The sequence below is a fragment of the Henckelia pumila genome, chromosome 2 (genome assembly GCF_033568475.1).
Source record: "Henckelia pumila isolate YLH828 chromosome 2, ASM3356847v2, whole genome shotgun sequence".
NCBI classification, from domain to species: Eukaryota; Viridiplantae; Streptophyta; class Magnoliopsida; order Lamiales; family Gesneriaceae; genus Henckelia; species Henckelia pumila.
In genome coordinates, this window is record NC_133121.1 from 169,961,223 (window position 1) to 169,984,324 (window position 23,102).

Sequence of the window (23,102 nt, forward strand, 5' to 3'; positions counted from 1 at the left end):
TTAAGCCGGTGGCCATTCACCTTGAATGTTTTGGATGTGTCCAAAATTTGAATTTCAACTGCACCATGAAGAAAGACATTAGTTACAACAAACGGTCCATTCCAACGTGAACGCAACTTACCTTTTTTGACCGACTTCAAAGTTCCGTCTAGAGATCATCTTGTCGTGGAAGACCTTTGTTTTTTCCTTGTAAATCTTGGAGTTGGCGTAAGCATCATTGCATATCTCTTCCAATTCTTGCATCTGTAGCTTTCGGTGCTCGCCACTCTCATCCATCTGCATGTTAAAGTTTTTGATAGCCTAATAGGCTCTATGCTCCAATTCCACTGGCAGATGGCATGGTTTTCCAAAAATTAGCCGATATGGAGACATTCCAATCGGCGTCTTGAATGCGGTTCGATACGCCCACAAAGCATCATCCAAACGCAAGCTCCAATCCTTTCTTGTCGGATTCACGGTCTTTTCTAGGATGGATTTAATTTTTCTGTTCGATACCTCGGCTTGACCGTTGGATTGTGGATGGTATGCAGTGGAGATCCTATGCGTCACATGGTACTTTTTAAGAAAACTAGCCACAGTTCGGTTGCAGAAGTGTGTACCTCTATTACTGATGAGGGCTCTTGGAATTCCAAACCTAGAGAGAAGGTTATGCTTGATAAACTCTGCAACAACTTTAGAATCGTCAGTACGGGTGGCCTTTACTTCCACCCATTTTGAGACATAATCCACAACAAGAAATATATATATACATACCCATATGAACTAGGAAAAGGTCCCATGAATTTGATGCCCCAAACATCAAAGATTTCAAAAACTAAAATAGTTTCTGGGGCATCTCCTTACGTTGGGAGATATTACCTGTCTTTTGGCATTGAGCGCACGACTTACAGAAAATGTAAGCGTCTCGAAATAAAGACGGCCAGAAAAATCCACAATCTAACACTTTTCTTGATGTCCTTTTCGCTCCAAAATGGCCACCACATGCATATGAATGACAAAATGTGAGGATAGGGATTACCTCACTCGCGGGTACACATCGACGTATAACTTGATCAGCGCAGTGTTTCCACAAATATGGATCATCCCATACGTAATACTTTGCATCGCTCTGCACTTTGTCCCTTTGCGCCTTAGAAAATTCAGAAGGAAACCCTTTAGTCACTAAATAATTAACGATATTTGCGTACCAGGGTAATTCGGCGCTTGCTGAAAATAATTGCTCATCAGGAAATTCTTCTCGCAAATTCAGCTCCTCATCGACATGAACTAGGCGACTCAAGTGGTCAGCAACTCGATTCTCGGTCCCTCTTTTGTCCTTGATTTCTACATCAAATTCGCTCAACAGTAGTATCCATCTTATCAGTCTTGGTTTTGCCTCCTTCTTCGCCATCAAAAAGCAAAGAGCTGCATGATCAGAATAGACAATAACTTTCGCACCAAGTAAATAAGAGAGAAATTTTTCTAACGCAAAAACAACAGCTAAAAGCTCCTTTTCAGTGGTTGAGTACTTCCATTGGGCATCGTTCAGGACACGCGAAGCGTAATAAATAGCATGCAATGCTTTCCCAACTTTTTGGCCTAACATTGCCAACTGCATAGTCACTGGCATCACACATAATCTCGAATGGCTTGCTCCAATTCGGTGCCTGGATTATTGGTGCAGATGTCAAGGAGGCTTTGAGTTTATTGAAAGATGTTTTGCATGGTTCATCAAACTCAAATGAGACATCTTTTTGCAACAATTTGCACATGGGGGATGCTATCTTGGCAAAGTCCTGAATGTATCTCCTATAGAAACCTGCATGGACAAGAAAAGAACGCACTTCCCGCACACATGTGGGGTAAGGGAGAGATTGAATAATATCAATTTTAGCTTTGTCTACCTCTATGCCCTTAGATGAAACGACATGCCCCAATACAACACCTTGCCCAACCATAAAGTGACATTTTTCAGAATTTAAGACCAAATTGGTTTCGACACACCTCTTAAGGACAAGAGCAATGTTAGACAGAGAGTTTTCGAATGAATCATCATAGACAGTGAAATCATCCATAAAAACTTCTAATATATGCTCAATAAAATCTGAAAAAATACTAACCATATACCGTTGGAAAGTGGCCGGTGCATTGCAAAGTCCAAAAGGCATTCGTTGATATGCAAAGGTGCCAAACGGGCAAGTGAATGTCATCTTTTCCTAATCCTCCGGTGCAATTGAGATCTGAAAATAGCCAGAGTATCCATCAAGAAAACAATAGTAAGGATGACACGCTAACCTTTCAATCATTTGATCAATAAAGGGTAAAGGAAAGTGATCCTTTCGGGTTCCGGAATTCAGCTTCCTATAATCAATACAAACCCTCCACCCATTTTGAATATGGGTGGGAATCATCTCGTCATCTTTATTCTTCACCACAGTAATTCCGGTTTTCTTGGGTACCAGTTGGACTGGACTGACCCACTGACTGTCAGAGATTGGGTAGATGACCCCAACTTGTAATTTCAGAATTTCAGCTTTAACCACCTCCATCATGGGTGGATTCAACTTCCTTTGTGGCTGACGCAAGGGGTTCGCCCCTTCCTCCATTAAAATTTGGTGCATGCATGTAGAAGGGTTGATTCCCTTGATGTCTGCTATGGTCCATCCAATAGAAGTCTTGTGCTCTTGCAATACTTTGACCAACTATTCCTCTTGATCGGCTTCCAAATTATTGGAGATGATGACTGGTAATGTTTCTCCTTCTCCAAGAAAAACATACTTAAGATGGTTGGGAAGCGTCTTTAGTTTGACCACTGGTGCCTGCAAAACAGATGGAAGGCGCCGAGTATTAGAAATTGGTAAAGATATGTAAGAGACATTACCTGATTGAGGTAGCTCAGAAGCACTGTTCAGAAATCCATCCATCTCTACCACTTCTTTGCTGAATCCAATTCCATCATCCTGCTGAATGGGTGCAACAATAGCCACCTCTAGATCATCTTTTCCTGTATGCTCACAATAATCTTGTGCCAAGTAATCCACAATATCAACAGAAAATACACAATCATCACTATCAGGGAATTTCATGGCATCATAAATATTAAATTTCACAACTTCTCCATCAAATTCCATAGTAAGTGTGCCACTGTGAACATCAATTTTAGTCATGGAAGTTTTCAAGAATGGTCTGCCTAACAAAATAAGACTATTATGATAACCATTTTCCATGTCTAGCACATAAAAATTTGCAGGGAATACCAAGTCATTAACTTGCACTAACACATCTTCTACTACTCCCCTAGGGTATGCATTAGACCTATCAGCTAACTGAATAACAATTCCAGTTTTGTTCAATGGACCAAGTTTCAAGGATGCATAGATAGAATATGGCATAACGTTGATTGATGCTCCTAGATCTAACATGGTCTTCTCAAGTCTAACATTCCCTAAAGTGCATGGGATAGAAAACATACCTGGATCCTTGCATTTGGCGGGCAATTTTCGTTGGATCACAGCAGATACATTCTCACCAAGTTCCAATTTTTGACAACCCTTCAATGTTTGTTTCCTCTTTGCTGTGCACAATTCTTTCAAGAACTTCGTGTATCGAGGTACCTGCTTAATAGCATCTAACAATGTAATATTCACCTCACATCTACGAAAAATCTCATAAAGATCATTTATTCCTTCATCTTTTCTAGACTCCTTAAGTGCTAAGGGAAAAGGGGCAACATGCTTATACTCAGAAAGTGGAGGAAACTTACCTCTTGGCGCTTCTTCTTTGGATGATTTGACCTCAGTAAATTTCGGCTCTTCTCGTAGCTCCTCTTTGGTTGGAGTGTCCACTTTTTTCTCCTTGATCTTCAACTCCTTCCCATTCCTTAGAGTGATTGCACTTGTGTTTTCTCTTGGGTTTGGGATTGTTTGAGATGGTAAAGCATTAGAATGTTGTGCTTCTAACTTATTGATTGCGGTGGCGAGCTGTCCCATCTGGGTGTTCAAGTTTTGGATACTTGCTCTTGTTTCCTGTTGAAAAGCTACAGTATTAGTTGCAAGATCCTTAACGATATTTTCAAGGAACTCACCTGGTGCTGGTATTTGAGGTCGCTGCTGTTGTTGAAGGTACGGTGGCCTATAAGCTTGATTGTGCGGTGGTGCTTGAGGCCCCGATTGATTTGCTTGAGGATTTCCATATCTCAGATTGGGATGATCCTTCCAACCAGGATTGTACGTGTTGGAATAAGGATCATATTTCCTTTGTGGTGGTCCAGGAAATCCTCCAGTAGCATTGACATGTTCAACCAATTCTTCTTGAAGTATGGGACGCATATCAGTAGCATGTCCCACTGCAGCACAAATTCCATATGCCTTTGCAGTTTGTCCATTCTCTACAGCCATCTGACGCACAATAGACGTCAATTCAATTAATTGTTGTTCAAAGGAAGAGACATTTACCTCGTTGTTCTTCCTTGGTACATGCTCATTCCTGATGGTTCCAAATTATTGAGAATTGGCAGCCATACTCTCTATCAAATTCCTCGCTTGTACCGGAGTTTTTTCCACAAAAACTCCTCCACTGGCTGCGTCTAGCATACTCCTGTCATGAGGTAACAAACCTTTATAGAAAAAATTGTATTAATTGATTTTCACTTATCTGGGGTTGCGGACAGCTAGCACAAAGATTCTTGAACCGCTCCCAGTATTCATGCAGTGACTCTCCCGAGTATTGCTTGATTCCATAGATTTCCTTCCGGATGTTTGCAATTCTAGAGGCTGGGAAGTATTTCTCCAGAAAGGTTCTTTTCATCTCTGTCCACGTTGTGATAGAACCAGAGGGCAAGTAGTATAACCAATCCTTAGCAGCACTCTTCAAAGAGAATGGAAAAGCTCTCAGCTGAATCTGCTCCTTTGTTACTCCATGGGGTTTCATACTCGTGCAAACCACGTGGAATTCCATCAAGTATTTATTCGGGTCCTCACCTGCAAGACCATGAAAAGCAGGTAATAAGTGAATTAATCCAGACTTAAGCTCAAAAGTATCATTATTTTCTAGTGTAGGAAAAGTAATGCATAAAGGTTGTTGATTGGGATCAGGAGTGCCCAATTGTCTTAGACTCAGATTAGCATTGGCAGCCATCTCTTCTTCTGGAAAAGCAGCTCGAGCAGCGGCTTCTTGTTGTTGTCTACGAAGTTCTCTCATTTGCCTATGCAAAGTTCTTTCAATCTCCGGGTCGTAAAGAAAGTCCTCTTCAGCAAATTCACCTGAAAGCATGAACAAAAGGGAACTAGAAACAAAGAAAAGAGAAGAGAGTGAGATAAAATAGAACAAAATAAAAAAAAAACACAATAAATTAAACATCGTTCCTCGGCAACGGCGCCAAAATTTGGTAGCGCTTAATCGTGTCACGCCCAAATTACCCAGCTCAATTAGATAATCACTAAAAATGTAGTAGTGTGAGTAGGGATCGTTCCCATGAGTAAAGGTAAATTTAATTGTGTTCATAAAATACTGGAAATAAATAAAAAGGGTTTTTGAGATTTGGATTAACTACTGAAAATTTTAAGCAATTAAAATAAATAAGATCACTAGCATGCAAGAATGAAAATTCAAATGGAAAAATCAATAAGAGACGAGACTTGGTATCGGTTGACTACACCCTTGATATTTATTCATTCAAACATCGATTCCCTAAAAATAATTAATCCTATCAAATATTCATCATTGGAAATCTAATTCCTGTTTCACCTTAATTTTAGTTAATTAGAAACCAGCGTTCTAGATTAACCCTTACCAATAAATTAACCCGGATTCCAGCGATCTAGATTTAAATTTACGATATCATTCAAACTAGTAAAACTGACGAACCTAGACAACACAAAAACCAGCGGTTGTATTTAGCCTAGTCAATACTTGACCCTACGATTCAATAAATTCAACAGCAGAAAATATCTAACGTAGGTGCTTCGCAAATTAGTTGATTCAAACAATTACGGATTTGAATTATAATTTAGCTATAGTTTGCAAAACAAAATCCTAAGATGGCCAATCCTAAAATCTCGCATACAAACATGAAATAGACCAAATCAAATATTGATACTTAACAAGAATTAAACACTGAAAATCGAATCACATGAATAAATTATATCAAGGTTTTGTCTCCCTCAACCAAGTATAAAGGTTTAGCTACAACGATTCATCAAAACACAAGAAAAATTCAAAGAAGAGAAGAAAACTAGAGAGAAAATTGAAAGAACAAAACCTAGCCACCTTGAGAGAGTCTCCAAATCTGATAATTATGTCTCTAAAATGGAATTAAAAGCCTAATAAAGCCTAGAGTCCAAAATAACAAAGTTTCCAAAAATATAAAAATCCTTCCCAAACAGCTACGATCGCTCGATCGGTAACATCCTGCAGATCGAGCGAGCCAAAATATTCAAAGCTACTGGTTTCAAAACACGCGCGCCGCTCGATCGGTAAAAATTCCAAGCTACTGTCTTCGCAAAACATGCTCCACTCGATCGGTAACATCTTGCAGATCGAGCGGCCAAAAGTTCTTCACAAATTTCCAACATTTCCACGACTCCAAAGTTCCGTCCTAGTCCGCCTTAATATACGACCTAACCATAAAAAACCGGAGAACAAATCATGCAAACATAGAAAATGAAATACGAACAAAATGAATAAATAAAACACGTAAACTAATGCAAAACAAAAACAAAATGACACTAACAAATGCAATAAAAACATAACTATCAATTCATCTTGAGCCAACTTTGATTTCAGCGGGCAGAACAACACTTTTTGTTTAGACGTTTTGGGGGCTATACTGTGAGTGGCCTGGGTGTAGAGGTTCACCTAGTGTCAGCATACTCCTTATAGTTGCACCAAAGTCTAGGGGAGTGGGATACGTGGCACCATCTCGATTGGGAGAGTCGGTGAGTCGTTACGTGATCTCATCCTCGGGATCCCAAAAGTATAGCAGCAATCCCCCGTTTATCAGAATTGATATCCCGATTTAAAGACATGCATATCATTATCTTGATTTGATTATGTTGTCTTGAAAGCATGTTGTTGAGATATTTCATGTATTACTTGTCATGTTGTTTTTACTGGGAATACCATTCTCACCGGTTTATTCAGCTATTGCTTTGTTTTGTATGTGTACTTGGCAACAGGTGGGGCAGGACCAAGTCAGAAGAGGCATGGTTAGCTTCGGGATCAAGGAATAGAAGTGAGACTCGGTTTTGAAGTCGTGTCAGCATGTCTACCTAGTGATGTTGGAACATGTTTAGATATCGAACTTCGTTGTTACATTGTATTGATTATGCGAGCTTTCTGGTTGAATGTTGTTGTTGCATGTTCTATACTTTGAGCAGTTGTTAAACTCTAGAACTTCATGTATTAGTTGAAAGAACTGCGTTTGTAATGCATGATTATGATTGGATTGTGTTGGAATCGAGTTTGCTGAAATTCTAGTTGGTTTTCTGGTTTTTTGTTCTGGAGCAGGGTGCGAACGGTCTGCTATTTTTAGTAGACCGAGCGCCCCCCCTTGAGCAAACCAGAAGGTTTGTTTTATTGGCCACGCTCGATCTGCTGTTTTTAGCAGACCGAGTGCAACCCCTGTTGAGCAAAACAGTGGGTTGTTTGGTTGGGGGCGCACGGTCTGCTGTTTTTAGTAGACCTAGCGCACCCCCCCTTTAAAAAAAAAAAATTATTGCGTTGCTTTTAGTCTTGGATCTTGTATGCTTAATTGTTGTTTAGTCCGAGATTAGTTGTTTAGAACCGAGGTCTCACACCCTTCGACGGCCATGATCAGAAAAAAAAAAAAAAACATGAAGAACCATATGCAACCATGAAAACGTGAAGAGCATGCTTTAAAACTCATGTATTCCTTGTTCTAAACCACATACACATGCATAATCTAATCATTCATCTTAAAAAATATTGTAATATGATCTAAATGGTGGCCAAGAATGGATTCGAGACATGCCTTTATGTAATATACGCTCGAAACTACGTTATCGTCGCGTAAATCGTTATCCGGGACGAACGGGACTTCAAATCTTCAAACTTTCTTCAAAGTCTACGTGAAAGTGTGTGTGATGGTGTTGATGGAGGCTGCTGATCAGATGGGAGGTGGCTTGGAAGAGATTAACGTGAGGAAATAAGGGTTTGGGGCTAAAAATTGACATATATTTGTTGGTATTATGGGTTGGACTTAATTAAATAATTAATCCAGGTTTAAAACATTAAATCCCACCATTATATCAGATTAAAAATATTAATTTTTGTAATATATAAGTATGAGCTTTTGAAAGTATCTTAAAAGTCCATAAAATAGCCTAATTATGTGAAAAATGGGCTTTTAAATATATATATATAACCCATAATTTTCTTTAAAATAATTCCTAAAATAATTATTTTAGACTCTTAAAAATCTTAGTCATGAATGTTTTATCTCGTTCGTCCACGGTCCCATCTACACGATTGCAAAATAACTTTTATCAAAAAAAATTCATAAATTTCACAATACCAGGTTAAATGTTATATTAAAATTTAAAACATGCAAATAAGTCACATATATCACATAATAGTACATATAATCATTTAACCCATTTTCTTTATTTTTAAATAATTAAATCCCCTAATTATGCATGCGTGTTTACTTAACGAATTTTCGAACATTAGAATGATGATAGAGCTTCTCAAATGATAATTGCAACTTATTACAAATTGGTTCAACTAGCTTTAAAATTTCCTCAATTTGTATTATTTCCAACATATAATAAGTTTGTCCTTCATATATAATAATATAATATCTATAATGATATAATAATTACGATACTTTTATCTGATTAATAATAAAAAGGTAAATACTTGTATGAAACTATTGCACGGATCATATTTCATGCAATGAATCCTAATTTGGATTGAAACTAACCCGCCCGTTTGTACAACCCGCGTTTTTTTTCTGGCCCATGATTCTCATTTGCTCGCAATTTGTGAACCAAAAAATGTCTGCCCCAATTTCGCCTCTATTTCTGGCCAGGATTCTCATTTGCCCCCAATTTGTGGACTAAAAAGTGCCCTAATTTCATCTCGAATCGCATTCATTCACCAAGAAGATCGTTGCTAACACTGAAGATTATGAACGAATGCCAAAATAAGCTCGCCAAGAAGATAGATTTATCGGTGAAGGTAAAAATCTCTCTCTTTTTAAAATTTCAAAATCGAAGATATGTGATATGAATAAAAGTTTTCACATTATACATTTATCATCTGTAGGAATCACGAAACCATATGAAATCACAAGGGAAATCCTTTGTTTTATTTCTGGTGAGCATTTAAATTTTGGCTTCATAGATCGACAGTGCATGTTTTCTAATTTGAAATGCTCTGTATGTCACTTTTGTGGGATCATTAAACCCGCATTGATTAGAAAGAATTGTATAGAAGATGAGAAAGAGGAGCCTAATTGATTCTGCTTCCTTGTTGGCTGCCCCAAGAAGCTTTAATAATGTATATGCTCTTAAAAATTTCAATGTGATGCGTGGTAATGTACGTTTATTTAAAAGAAAAATGAAACATTACAATGTCTTAGCCCTTGGTTGAAAATGTTGTTGTCAAAAAAGTTGTGCTGTTTTCTTTTCCGGGCAGAAAGCTTATATGAAACACTTGGATAAAATTTACGAACAGAGTATATAATCATGGTTTACTTTTGTTGAATTCTTTGAGGTATGGGCATGCTCATTGGATAAGTGAAGCAATATCGAGAACCGCTTACCTCTATGTACCTCTAAATGTATGCTTGAGTTGTTTATTTGTCACTGCATGTTGCCATGATAAGTATGTAGTTTTGTCAGATCTTATTGTCATATTATTATATTTGCAACTAACCAATTTATTTTAGCAAAAATCTTCAATTGGTATGTTTTAATTTGTTGGGCTTATTTGTAACTATGAAAATTGTCTGAGAAAAAGATTGGCCCTTTCTTGATCAGATTCGAGAAGCGAGGATCCAATTGCATTGAAAATCTTACGCAATATGGTAGAAGGAACTAAGACAGCATCAGGCCTAATTTTCAACACCTTCCCAGATCTTGAAGAGCCAAATGTCGCTAGTCTTCAGGAGCTTTTTGGCATTCCCATTTTTTTAATTGGGCCGTTTCACAAATTCTTTTCGGCAGCCTCAAGCAGTTTGTTGACACAGGATAGAAAGTGCTATTTCCTGGCTGGATACCCAAAAGCCAGATTATGTTCTTTATGCTAGCTTCGGGAGTCTTGCAGCAATGGATGAATATCATGTAAGAGAAGTGGCTTGGGGTCTATCCAATAGTATGCAGCCCTTCTTGTGGGTGGTCAGGCCTGGATTAGTTCAAGGCTCGGAATGGCTTGAATCGTTTCCGAATGAATTCTTGGAGATTACTAGTAAAAGGGGATATATTGTTAAATGGGCACCTCAGCAAGAAGTGTTGTCTCATCCTGCTGTTGGTGGATTTTGGACTCACAGCGGATGGAACTCTGTTCTTGAGAGTATTTGTGAAGGTGTTCCGATGATTTGCTCGTCTTTTTTCGGAGATCAGACGGTGAATTTCCCGATACATCAACGATGTCTGGAAACTCGGGGTCAAGTTGGAAAACAGGTTCTAAAGAGAGGAGATTGTATCAGCGATTAGAAAGATAATGGTTGGTGGAGAAGGGCAAAAAATAAGAGAAAGAACTTTGTGTTTGAAGGAGAAAATAGAAGTTTCCTTTAAAATAGATGGTTTTTCAAGCCAATCTCTAAATGCTTTAACTGAATTTTGATCACATCTCTTCATTTAAATCTTTTGGTGCTTAAAAAATTGTTTCTTGAATTCTTTTTTATTCAATTTTGAGTAATTTTAGGCCTTTCCAAGATTTCAAGAAAGCTACTGGTCTTTTGTTTCCATTGCAAAACCAATACGTTTTTTGTAATGAACATAAAAAAAACTAATACTTTTATAATAAAACTAATACTTTTTTATAGGAAAATTAATATTTTTATGTCAAATTATCATAATCTAGAAGTAGTAATTTTATCATAACGAGTAATATTTTTGACATAGCAATTAAACACATACGTCAGAAGAAATACTTTTAACAAAAAATGTAATATTTTTGACAAAAAAATTAATACTTTTTATGTCTAATTAGCATACATTAGAGGTAATACGTTTACCATAAAACTAATGCTTTGCACACAAAAAAAAAAATTCTTGATAAAAATACAATATTTTTTATATAGAATTAGCAAACGATGTAATTAATACTTTTAACGGAAATACTAATAATTGACTTAAAAAGTAATACTTTTAAAATAAAAAGTATTATTTTTTATGTTAAAAATGCATAATTTAGTTAGAAATAATAATTTTCACATAAAAATTAATACTTTTATGATAAAAACTAATATTTTTCACAGCAAAACCAACACTTTTGAAAGGAAAAGTAATATTTTTTATGTTCAATTAGCATATTTTAGAGGTAATACCTTTAATAAAAAAACTAATACGTTTGACAAAAAATGTAATACTTTTTTATGTCAAATTAGTATACTCTAAAAATAAAAATTTTATCATAAAAATAATATTTTTTATTAAATAAATAATATTTTTCACAGAAAAAATTAATACTTTTTATGTCAAATTAGCATAATTTAGAAGTAATATGTTTGACAGAAAAACTAATACTTTTGATTGAAAACGTAATATTTTTCACAAAAAAAGTAATACTTTATTTATATTCAATCATTCAGATTATAAATATTAATAGAATGTTGTATGGAGTTGGTGTTTTCTTAGTAAATCACAAATTATTAGAATGTCATTAAATCGTCAAGGTATTCTTATATTTTTTCAAAGTAATACTTTGATATAAAAAATAATATTTTTGCAATAAAAATTAATATTTTTCATATAAAAAGTGATACTTTTGAGTCAAATAAGCATATATTAGTTTCTTAATATCTGTTTAGCAGAGAGAACGACCGTAAAAACAAATATTCAAAAAACAAGCATAAATCATCAAAAGAACTCATGTATCCGCCATTTCCAGCTTAAAACTAGAAGAAAAACATAAAAATCTCCGAGATTTGTAACGCAACAAAAATTAATTCAAAAAATATCGACATTTCCTTCATGAAGCTCAGAATGTATAACTTACAGGAAAAATAATGCGAATGTCATTTATGTATATGCTCCAAGAAAGTGCCTAAACCATTTTAGTATAATTAGTAATTACCTCAATCAGATAAAAATTAATTATGGACAATATAATTAGTATAATTGGGGAAGGAAGAGGCAAAACAATTATTAAATGACATTATCCCAAAAATGTTTCCACACCTTCAAGCCCATAATTCTCGGAGATGAATAAATAAAAAGTCATCGCCACAATCAAGTTACACTGGCACTATACAAGCTCTCAAATTTCATTTATGTATATGCTCCAAGCAAGTGCTTTATCTACGTATGAAAATAATAACAAAAATGTACTTCTTAACATATATTATCTATTTAGTATAGTGACTCGAATTATCTGTAGATTTACAAAAGTAAGTATTAATCTGAGCATCATTTTTGTAAGAGATCTTGCAGCAAATAGGGGTGTCTGTGAGCCTTGGAGACGGCAGAATGCAATCTTTCATCGACGAAGCTGCGTTCATAGACCTTGTATCTCAGTCGTGGTTGGGTTCGTGAGAGAATACGTCTGGTTTTTACCACTGTTTGAACACATTAAAGTATACTGGTTCCCCATTTGCTCCGCGTGGAAAACCATACATGTTCAAGCAGTGAACAAGAAAAACTAAGAGAGCGTGTTTCCAATATCAGAGCATTGAATGAGAAATTATGTAACATATTCTTCACCTGACAGGAGATTGGGGTTGTGGCAGCTCCACTTAGAAGTAGGAACACAACTAAGATAATGACACCACGAGCAATGATCATTCAAGTTCACGCCTCAGAGAAGCAATACCAGCCCAACAGTAAACCTATTCGAATCGCATCAAAAATACATTATTGAGGATCAATTTACACCAAGGGTGACATTGATTTGATTATCACTATCGAAAACTTATGGCTCATGTAATGTCTACTTAGAAAGACATGGTTGGAAGAGTCAAATGCTTACCCTACAATATATGAGAAGAACTAAAGAAAGCAAAGAAGTACACACTGATACATCTTGAATTTTGGGGTACTCGTGGAAGGGTATCCGACAGGCACATATCTCTGGTTAACCCAATTGAATTGGGGACGGATTAAAAACACAAAACCCAGAAGAAAACCGGATATAATTCCTCCAATATGTGCAAAGTTATCCACGTGTGGGAGGATTCTTCGAGGTTTAACAATAAGGAAAGGATTCAGGCAGCTAATGTTTGTGCTTGCATTTCAAGGGAGATGTTTGAAGGTTCGAGAAAATTGAAGGAGCCTCTTGATTCCGAATTTTCAGTGGCATTGGATGACAGAGATCTCGAGTACCTTGAATGTGCTAGTTTGCTCCACAATATTGGATTACATGCTGGAAAGAAGGGTTACCGTAAGCAATCATATCGAATTATTGTGAAAGGAGATCACCTTCATGGTTATTCTGATGAAGAGATCAATAAAATTGGTCTGCTGTTAAATATCACAGAAAGAAATTTCCAAAAGGTGACGTTCTTGAGGAATCTAGTAAAGAAGCAAATAAGAAGTTTGTAATCCTCTGTACCATTTTGCGGGTATCTGCTGTAGTCCAGCAGTCTCTCCAATTTTTAAACAATCGGATCGTGAAATTTAAATGCGAGCCATAGTGGGGAAATCTCCATATCTAATGGTGATAGTAACATGTGCACTATCTTAAGGAAACCAACAAATGGTCCTAATAAAGCCCGCCCCTCATCATCAGACACACCCACAAAATAACTAAACTTAAAGATTGAGGTAACTACAAAAATAGTGTCACCACCTACGTTCCTACTTAAAGGTCCAAAAATAAATATTCATTCAGAAAAAAATCAACTCTTAAACATCCTCAAGAAAACAAATAGTTACATATCTCTTTCCCAATGGTCACCAGGAATAAAAAGTGCCACAAATAAAGCAGTTGCATTACGGCCGATATAAGTTCCTAGTGTTCATGAGTAGCAAATTTCAAAGCATCAATCAATTTGATTATACCTGTATGAGCCGATCACGAACACTCTCTGCTGTTGCATAATATGCTTGCTCCAGATCTAACTTGAAAGGTGAAAAATGAGGTACAAAATACTTGTCAACCACAACCCTGCCGACGGCCGCCCCTTCTCTAGCGGCTGTAGATGTTTCTGGCTGCTCGAGTAAGGAGTTGGAAACGCCAGGGGAGGAGCAGAAGAAGCGGTCGCAAAACTAATGTTTCTGGAGCAACATAGATTCGAGGTAAAGAAAACGAAACCAATCAAAACACATCGCAAATCTAATGTTTCTTGAGTAACATAGATTCGAAGAACAACTTACAATCCGAAAAACACAATTCTTTCTAAGAAAAAAAAACACGAGTTAATTACATGCTCCCATTTTTCTTACCTGTAAACATATGAACCCATCGATTTCCATCTTCAGTTTCTCAATCCGTGCCGACAAACTGCGAAAAAATCCTGAGCCAGGCCAAATTACACCGACTGCCGAGGAACAGAACACAAGCTCTTGTTGAATCCATACGTCTTTTCCATGAACAATTCCTGAGTTAGGGCATGATAACTGTCATGATTCCCTATTGATTTTCGAAAATCTGCGATAGAACCTAGGATGCAAGGAAAAGTTGAGAGATCAATTGGGGGGATGATTACCTACGTACCAGATGTGTGAGAGAGCCCGATTAGAATATGGGTCAATCATACGGGATAATTTTTTGTATTAGGTTGACCCGTTTCACGTGAGACGGTTTCATTATTCTAATAATAATTAATATTGATTAATTAAATAATAATAATAATATTTATTATACTTAATTTCCAAAATTCGATACGTTTTTATCATTTAATTTATATAAATATTTCACAAATAAATTTAATTATTTCACAAATAAATTTGATGGATTACAAGGCTGTGAAATTGTTTGAGTTGTCTAAAAGATAATAGTTTAGCAAAACACAGTGTCACTTTCCTAGGGCTGAGTGAAGATTACGAAGAATTTCCCACTCCCATTGATCGTCAAAATCAACGAAAATCCATCTCTACTGCGATAACCTCCTCCCGAAATTCTCGGAGGTTTGGTTTTTTGGCTGGGGAGAGTGAAGGAAATTGATGGCGGAAGAGAGCAGCAGCAGTCGGAAGAAGGAGTCAACTGTAGCATTGACAAGCTCTACGAATTCGACGCGTCAAAGCGAGGACGTAGACGATCTCGTCAAATCCCCTTCTCATTCGCCAAACAATTCCTCCACACGCAAGGTATGCACACTTTTCATGCCTTGTGCTTATATCTGTCAACTTCTTTTTGTAGTTTTCTGGCTCGGTGTGATTAGATTTGTAGATTTTGTTAGATGGGTTGGAGTGTTTGTTGCTTTACTTGTTCGGATTTGGGGAAAATAAATTCTTGGCGTACCGTTTTTTATATTGTCGACGAAGTTATTGGATGTCTTAGCTGAGTTGAGTAAACATTTAGGGAATAAACACGTGTTGTAGCGTCGGTGGATCTTCTTTGTTTTCATCATATGCTTAGATATTAGTTGAAGTGATGACAAAATGCCGATACGTTAACTGTTATCATAGAGTAATTCAGAGAAGCCGTCTTTGGATGAAATGAATTCCCTTTAGTTTCTGACCAAGGGTGTGGACTTTGATGCATCTTAGGATAAAATATCATAAGCCGTCTCAATCTATGCAAATATTCCGAGGACAATACATGGTTTCCCCTGGAACAAGCCAGATAAATTGCTGTGATGATGTGGAATATTACAGAAACCTTTTTCTGTAAGCCCAAGGATGAAAACAAGAGTGCAAGGCCCTAGTTTTTAATTCACTGGTGGTATTCAAACCTAGGAGATGTGCGAAAACTAGTTTCCATTTAGTTGATGGTTCTAGGCTTATAGCACATAACATTTCTTTATCATCTAAGTCCCTTGTTATGTGTTAATTAGTTATGCTCGTATCCTGCGTAATTTGTTTGATAACACTTCACGGCTCATTTATTGATCGCAAACGCGGATTCATGCTAATAGTGATCCTTTATCAGGAATCGTTTTTTGTGTTTTAACCTTCTTTGTTTCACTGCAACCAATAATTTTATTAGCACATTATGTGGCTCTAACTTAAGTTCTTGATCAGGCTTGCTATGCTGTTCTTCAGAGTTGGGTTTCGAAGAAGTTTATGACTGGATGGTATTTGGATTATTTAAATTTTAAGAACTCAGTCCTTATCATTTTTCATGTACTTAGCTTTTCTGCTGATTTTAACTTGCAGTGTCGTTCTCTTTCCAGTCGCGGTTACATTTTTTGTCACGTGGTGGTTTATTCAGTTTGTTGATGGTTTCTTCAGTCCTATTTATGAAAGACTTGGCATTGAAATATTTGGTAAGCCATCAAATACTGATCTTACTATCCTAGATTTCTCTTTTTTAGTTTTGCTTCATAGATTCAAAATTATGGATATAATAATGCTTTTTTGTTTTTCTTTTATTTATAAATAACTGAAACCAAACATTTATTTAAGCCAAGGTCAACTCAGGTCCTTTCAGTAGACATAACATTAGATGGCATATTGGTCTTATTGACCTGTGCTGTGTTTTTAGTCAGGGCTCACATTTTAATTTACAGGAAAATTTGTTTGTAAGACTGATTTATTTTGGTCTCATTGTTTTTATTTAAAATTTGTCTGTTGCAGGCCTCGGTTTCATCACATCTATAATCTTTATTTTTTTTGTGGGTATATTTGCTTCATCGTGGTTGGGTGCGACCGTTTTTTTGATTGGAGAATGGTTTATAAAGCGAATGCCATTTGTAAAACATTTATATTCAGCTTCAAAGCAAATTAGCTCCGCTATATCTCCAGGTATACATTCTATGTTTTTTTTTAACTTTTGTGAAATATTAGTCGCTGATAACATATAATGAGGTCACACAAAGGCATTATTTATAAGAAACATACTTTGGAAAACAAAGATACTTAGTTCTGGTAATTTTGCTTTCGTAATATACACTAATATATTTCAGTTATTATTATTCATTCCTTGTTTGTTTCAATTTATTCCCACTTCAGCCTTAGTTTTGAAAAATGAAAACTGATAATGTGAGTTATTTGCGGTGACATACCTGATAGCAAATCCACCATGGGAGAGAATCTTGAACTGTTACCTTACAAGTTAGGAAACATATTAAATAGGTGCACACTACCTAGAATGTATTAATTTTTGTTAGCTATGAGGGTCATTCTTTGATTTTGTTGCCCTTCCTGACATTTGCTTTTCACATGTAGTTGAACTTTTACAGACGTGAGATTTCATTTTGCCTAGCTGTAGGAGCTTGAAGTTCGATACATGATAATTCCTTGCCTGCCAAAGCTAGTTTTGTGTAGTTGTCTTTTCTTTTTGCTTCTCAATTGAAGTTCTTAGACATTATTGGGATAGAACTCTGCTTTTGCACTTGTTTGGTCCATAATTAAGCTTGGTTAATTTTGTTTATGTTCACGAACACATTAGTTACAGAGACGAGATTTAAAAATGTCTTTATGTTATTGCATTCTAGATCACCATAAACGTGCAAGTCATGTTGATCTGCTAGCTTAGTCGAGCTCGATTCAATTTTAAGCATCTCTCTAAAAACTCTCAGCATTAAATTTTAGAAAAATAATAATCATTGATAAAAGAACCTTCAAAAGTTAAAATTTATAATATTGGTATGACATAACAACTACCGTTATTATTTTGTATTAGATAAACAGTATTTTAAGTAACACAATCTTAAATTTTTTAGACAAACAATCAAAATAATTTCTATATGATCTTGACCTTCAGAGTTCAGGCATTAAAGTTTATACAGTATCGACTTTTTTGCAGCATTTAAGATCCACAAGTGTGGTTGGTTCTTCTTGCAATGATGTATTGTTTGTTTATAAAGCATATGTTTCTGATGTCAGATCAGAACACAACTGCATTCAAGGAAGTTGCCATAATCCGTCATCCTCGGGTTGGAGAATATGCTTTGGGTTTTATCACTTCATCAGTGATTCTCCAGGTGCATGCAATTTACACCTGGCAGTGCTTTCATCTCGCTGGATTCCATTTTCTTGGCTGTTCAATTGAATTGACTTGTGATTCATTTGGTTGCAGAGAGATGATGGGGATGAAGAGTTATGCTCCGTTTACGTGCCGACAAATCATTTATACATTGGTGACATCTTTCTGGTGAACTCTGAGGAGATTATTAGGCCCAATCTGTCTATCAGAGAAGGAATAGGTGTGTATTCTAGTATTCGTGAGAGTAACCCGCAGTTTTGTTTATGTGATGATTGGCCTCAATTCTTTTTTAATGTAAGCCTTTTACATGGAAAGTACAGGATGATTTTCCTAGGAATTTAGCATCTTTATTCTTATGAGTCGTGTAAACGTTCTTTGAATTAAGAATTTTAGCTGAAGCCACTTCGGATAGGACGGCCCTGTGTGCAAATACTGCTACTTTCAATTTATTATCTACTATATTACTCAGAATCCTGGGGCCTTAATTGGGAGGTGTTTGGTGTTTGTGGAATAGGGGATAATGATTTTCTCGACCTGAACATAATATCCATTCCAATTTTATTGTTTTGATTTAGTGTCAGGTAAAGGTTGTATTCCAGTTGTAAGTTTGGGGTTTTTACCGACTATTTCTCTCTCATTTTTGGCAGAGATTATTGTTTCTGTGGGTATGTCAATGCCTCAGGTGATATCTCCTATGGAAAGAATCCCTCGTCAAAATGATCGAATTCGCCTTGAAAGGATGATGTAGTTGGTTGGAACATGATGCGCGAAGACATTCAAATCCGAGGAAAAATATAGCTTCATTCTGGGCATGATCGCCCTCAAACTTGTACTCGATCCAAATAGCAGATGACGAGTTAGATAGTCAGGTTAACCATTTGGGTGGTTTGTTCTAAAACTATTGCTTTTATTTGATTTAGAGTTTTTTTTTTTTTAAATTTTATCTTGTAAGTTATAGTACAGCCAGACCATGTATGTTCGGTCACATAATGAAATGTGCAAGTCTGCTCTCGACTCCTTAGTTTTTTGTTCGGTATTTGTAAAGAGATTGAAATTTTTCTTTCTATTATTCTTTCAATTTAAAATACAACATGATGTACCTTAACTTAAAGAAAATGTGAATCCAATAATTTTATAATACTAGTGGTACTCTGTTATATTTTTTCAAGATTGAATTTGAAGGAATGATCAATTATAACATCTTGAACATCAAGGGCGTTTGGTTGATTTAGTTTAGTTTCCATATTCCACTGTATAGACCAATGCACTTTTGTCAATAATTGTGGCATCATCATCATCATGACGAAAGAATCTTACAATCATATCACCTATGACTCCATTATAAGGATATAAATTGCTCATCATCATCATCAAAAAGTATCTAGGCAAAAGTACGAGATTCATGTGACGTAAGAATCATACAATCATATCACCTATGGCTCCATCATAAGGATATAAATTGCTCTCACAACATCTATGACTACTTAATAGGAATATCAATTGATCATATAGTGAAGGACATTTACTTGAATTCGAAAGAAGATTCCAAGTCTCCAATAATCTTTCAAGCATCATATTCCTAATTTGTACGTACGTGATAAATAGCGTCAGAGAATGCTAAAGCAGAGTATAAAGGCATGCTGTGATGTAATATGTTGTTCCAAGCCACCGTAGGTCCCTAGCCCATGGAGCACATTTGATTATTTAGGTTTCGTTTGGACATGTACTTATAAAATATTTTTATAAAAGTGTTTTTTAAAAACTTTTTATGAAATGTTTTTAAAGTTGTTTTAAGAATATATATGTGTTAGGACAACTATTCTATAAAAATATTTTAACATTTCAAAAGTCATGTTGTTCATCTTTGTCTTCCATGGTTCCATGCTAAAAACATCTAAAAACATCTTTCAAGTATTTTTTAAAAACTATACTTTGAGAACACTTTCTAAAAAGTAGTTTTCAAAAACATTTTACAAAACTTTTATTCAAACACATATTTTAAGTTTTTTTCACTTATAAAACACCAAAAACGTTTTTAAAGTGCATGTCCAAACGAAACCTTATTTATTTTTTACTTGATTTTTTTTGTTATCTGTGATTGGGGTGAACTTTAAATGCATGCAATACTTGAAATAAATCTCTCTTCAATTAAATTATATACATCAATCCAAACTTTACGTCAACTTTTGCAGCCAATCAAACTTGACATTAAAAAGAAACTAACTGCAACGAAATGATTAACCTGATCTTTATCTGATATCGGCCCGTACGATTTAACTTATTGGACTTTTGGGGTAATCATAAACCATCATAAGGGATAGTTAGCAAAATGATCTTAGTAAAACTTTAAAAAATAATAACCCTTTCTTCAAATCTCTTTTCTTATCAAATCCTCTTATCCAAACTCGAAACATGCATGATCAAACCAATTATGGAAACACAAAATGTCTTAGCAAATTCAAAAATTCCAAACTCCAAATTACACCTCATATCTTCTTACCAAATTGCAAAGGACTATGATTAATGAGGACATAATTCTGCAGATCCTCATTCTCCTCGAATGCCACCACATGTTTTTCATCAAGAATCACCCATGCTTCAATCCCATCACCAAATCTTGTATCCATTAGTGTCACGCTATTTGCCAACATCGATTCTGAATTCCCACTGACAAAACTTGATATCCAAATAGGCTTCCCCCAACCAAAGTCAACTCCATACAAACCAAACTTACACCAACTGCTAAAAGCCAAGCAATTAGCTCCCTCCGGAAGCCCTTTTCTTGTTTCTTCAAGATTCTCATAATATCCATTATTTTGGAGAACTTTTACAAACCTGTGGTCGATATTCCTGATCGCCCTTCTCACTTCACTCGCCAAATCTTTCAGGCTTGTATCGGCCGGGCTGATGCATTGTGCTGCAGTTAGCCATAAGAAGTTGCCAAAACTGTCGTCGGGCAGGGCCGGATCAGCCCTTCTTCTCAAGTTCACTGGATGCGTGAGTATGAAGGGCTTGTCGAGATCAGATTTATCAGCAAACACTTTCATGTAACATTTCCAGATGAAAGCAGAGATGACCTCAATGCTCGTGGGGTAAGCCATAGTCGATGCATCGGAACTTGCTGATCTTGCCTTAAGTTTAGCTATAACCGAGGCGTCGAATAAATATCTCCTTGTGACATATTTTCCTAACCTTAAAAACTTGAAAAAATCATGACAAAACAGCTTTGATTCCTTTTCCATTGCATCTACCGATGGAAAAAGATCCCGTCCGATAAATTTCGGGTATATTTCTTCACCGGTGGAACGAGCAGCAGCAGCCCAACCTCGAAAAAAAGCAGAGACAGTCATCCCATCGGCTACATTATGTGCAACTACTATACTTATAGCCATTCCACCACATTCAAAACAGTTCATTTGGATCGCAGAAACATGATCCCCCGGCTTCGCCGTATCAAAACTAAACTCGATCGGGAGAAACTTAGTGATCGCAAGCAAATCAGGTCGGCTTAGAAAATCTTGAAGATTCCCTCTCACTTTGGCTTCAAAAAATGGAATCCCTTCGTCGTTGCAACAAACAGAAAGATCATCGTTGATTATCCCGGCAAATGGATAAAAACGAGTCAAGTTTAAAGAGAGGGATTCCTTAAGGATATGAACTTTTTGGGAAGCATACGAATCTGATTCAGGAAGAAAATAGAGGACTGCGGGGAAGAAAGTCGGGGGAATGATCTGATCTAAGAGGGAAAACTTGTAGATTTTGAGGTGATGTGGTGTGGGAGAAGAGGGCTTCACTTTTTCTCTTGAAATTATTTCTACTTCCATTGCTTTGTGTTTCTAATCCGTAAAAACTTGGATCATATATACATTCTGGAGTTTCTTGTTTAAGACGAAAAGGAAACGAATGAAACTATAAAATTCAACTTATGTCTCAACTCTCGCCGGGTAATTTCGTCAAAAGGATAGTTTATTTGACCAAATTCATCAAAAACGTAATATTTATATGTCAAATATATATATATATATTAATTTTTACGTTGTATATTGATCACTGACATCGTTTGGTACTCTCCTGTAAGACGATCTGATTCTATATCCGTGAGACGGATCGGCTCGATCCACGTCTACAATATATCTGCTCTCCTTTTGCGTCCATGGTTAGAAGAAGGCATAATTTATAATAATACATAATAGACACGTATCAAGTTTTCCTCCTGGAGTGTATATGTCCCGGAGTAGGATAGCCAAAGCCCGTTCTAACATACCTATTTTATTGTGCATTACGATTAGCGTTGACTCGTGCACTGTATTGGAATCTTCCAAATAAATAAAAACACTTCTCTCCTTTTGTCATCTTTTGTAGTTGATGTAAGGATTCCATATTATCGTGTATTATAAATATATTTCAACCATTTTCATTTTATATGAGAATATTGGGTATATGGAATTGGGTCCCGTACGTAAATGGCTGACGCTCCAGGGAGAAAAGTTTGAAGGTTGTTATCTTAATCAAGAAACATTGTCAGAACCTAAAAATAAAAAAAATAAAAAAAAAGAAACATTGTCAGAGACAACGAAGATATTGGATCGAGATCCTCTGCTGTTCTATGTCAACAGCACCTTGTGCTTTTCTCACAAAACGGCAACGTATTGTTTTTGTGAAGCTGCTGTAAATTTTTTTTAAATTTTGTTTTCTTTTTAGTTTCTGGGGTTTACAAACTGGGTAACATTTTCATTTGATTTGGATGCTTTTTCTATCTGTTTTGTGAGGTTTTCTTTAAAAATAAAAGAAAAAACTTTTGTTTTTCCTTTATTTTTTTGTGTGTACCCACTCAAAATATATGAATTATTTATTTTTATTTCCCTATTAATATATGCCTTAAATTTCAAGACTTTGACTTATTTTCATTT

General features: G+C 36.0%; 2 protein-coding genes, 1 long non-coding RNA gene and 1 pseudogene across 6 annotated transcripts; 2 read left to right on the forward strand and 2 right to left on the reverse strand.

The window, feature by feature from the left end:
- Positions 1 to 8,081: 8,081 nt before the first annotated feature.
- On the forward strand, positions 8,082 to 10,804 carry LOC140878941 (UDP-glycosyltransferase 76B1-like; annotated as a pseudogene).
- Positions 10,805 to 12,311: 1,507 nt separating this feature from the next.
- On the reverse strand, positions 12,312 to 14,861 carry LOC140884035 (uncharacterized). Of its 4 annotated transcripts, none has more exons than XR_012150513.1 (4): positions 14,818 to 14,861; positions 14,547 to 14,701; positions 14,163 to 14,378; positions 12,312 to 12,991 (listed from the first exon to the last, which is right to left on the reverse strand). It is a non-coding gene; the product is annotated as an uncharacterized lncRNA (long non-coding RNA). The 4 variants fall into 4 exon arrangements; XR_012150512.1 differs by having other exon boundaries at positions 14,810 to 14,840; XR_012150514.1 differs by lacking the exon at positions 14,818 to 14,861 and adding an exon at positions 13,132 to 13,524 and having other exon boundaries at positions 14,547 to 14,803.
- Positions 14,862 to 15,077: 216 nt separating this feature from the next.
- Positions 15,078 to 19,206, forward strand: LOC140880091 (protein LIKE COV 2-like). The gene is made up of 7 exons (XM_073284194.1): positions 15,078 to 15,410; positions 16,287 to 16,339; positions 16,422 to 16,531; positions 16,842 to 17,009; positions 18,093 to 18,190; positions 18,286 to 18,412; positions 18,840 to 19,206. The coding sequence occupies exons 1-7, from the start codon at positions 15,267 to 15,269 to the stop codon at positions 18,938 to 18,940; spliced, it is 801 nt and encodes a 266-aa protein (XP_073140295.1). The 5' UTR covers positions 15,078 to 15,266; the 3' UTR covers positions 18,941 to 19,206.
- Positions 19,207 to 20,434: 1,228 nt separating this feature from the next.
- On the reverse strand, positions 20,435 to 22,139 carry LOC140884435 (epi-neemfruitin B 7-O-acetyltransferse L7AT-like). The gene has a single exon (XM_073291186.1). The coding sequence runs from the start codon at positions 22,014 to 22,016 to the stop codon at positions 20,679 to 20,681; it is 1,338 nt and encodes a 445-aa protein (XP_073147287.1). The 5' UTR covers positions 22,017 to 22,139; the 3' UTR covers positions 20,435 to 20,678.
- Between the last annotated feature and the right edge of the window lie 963 nt (positions 22,140 to 23,102).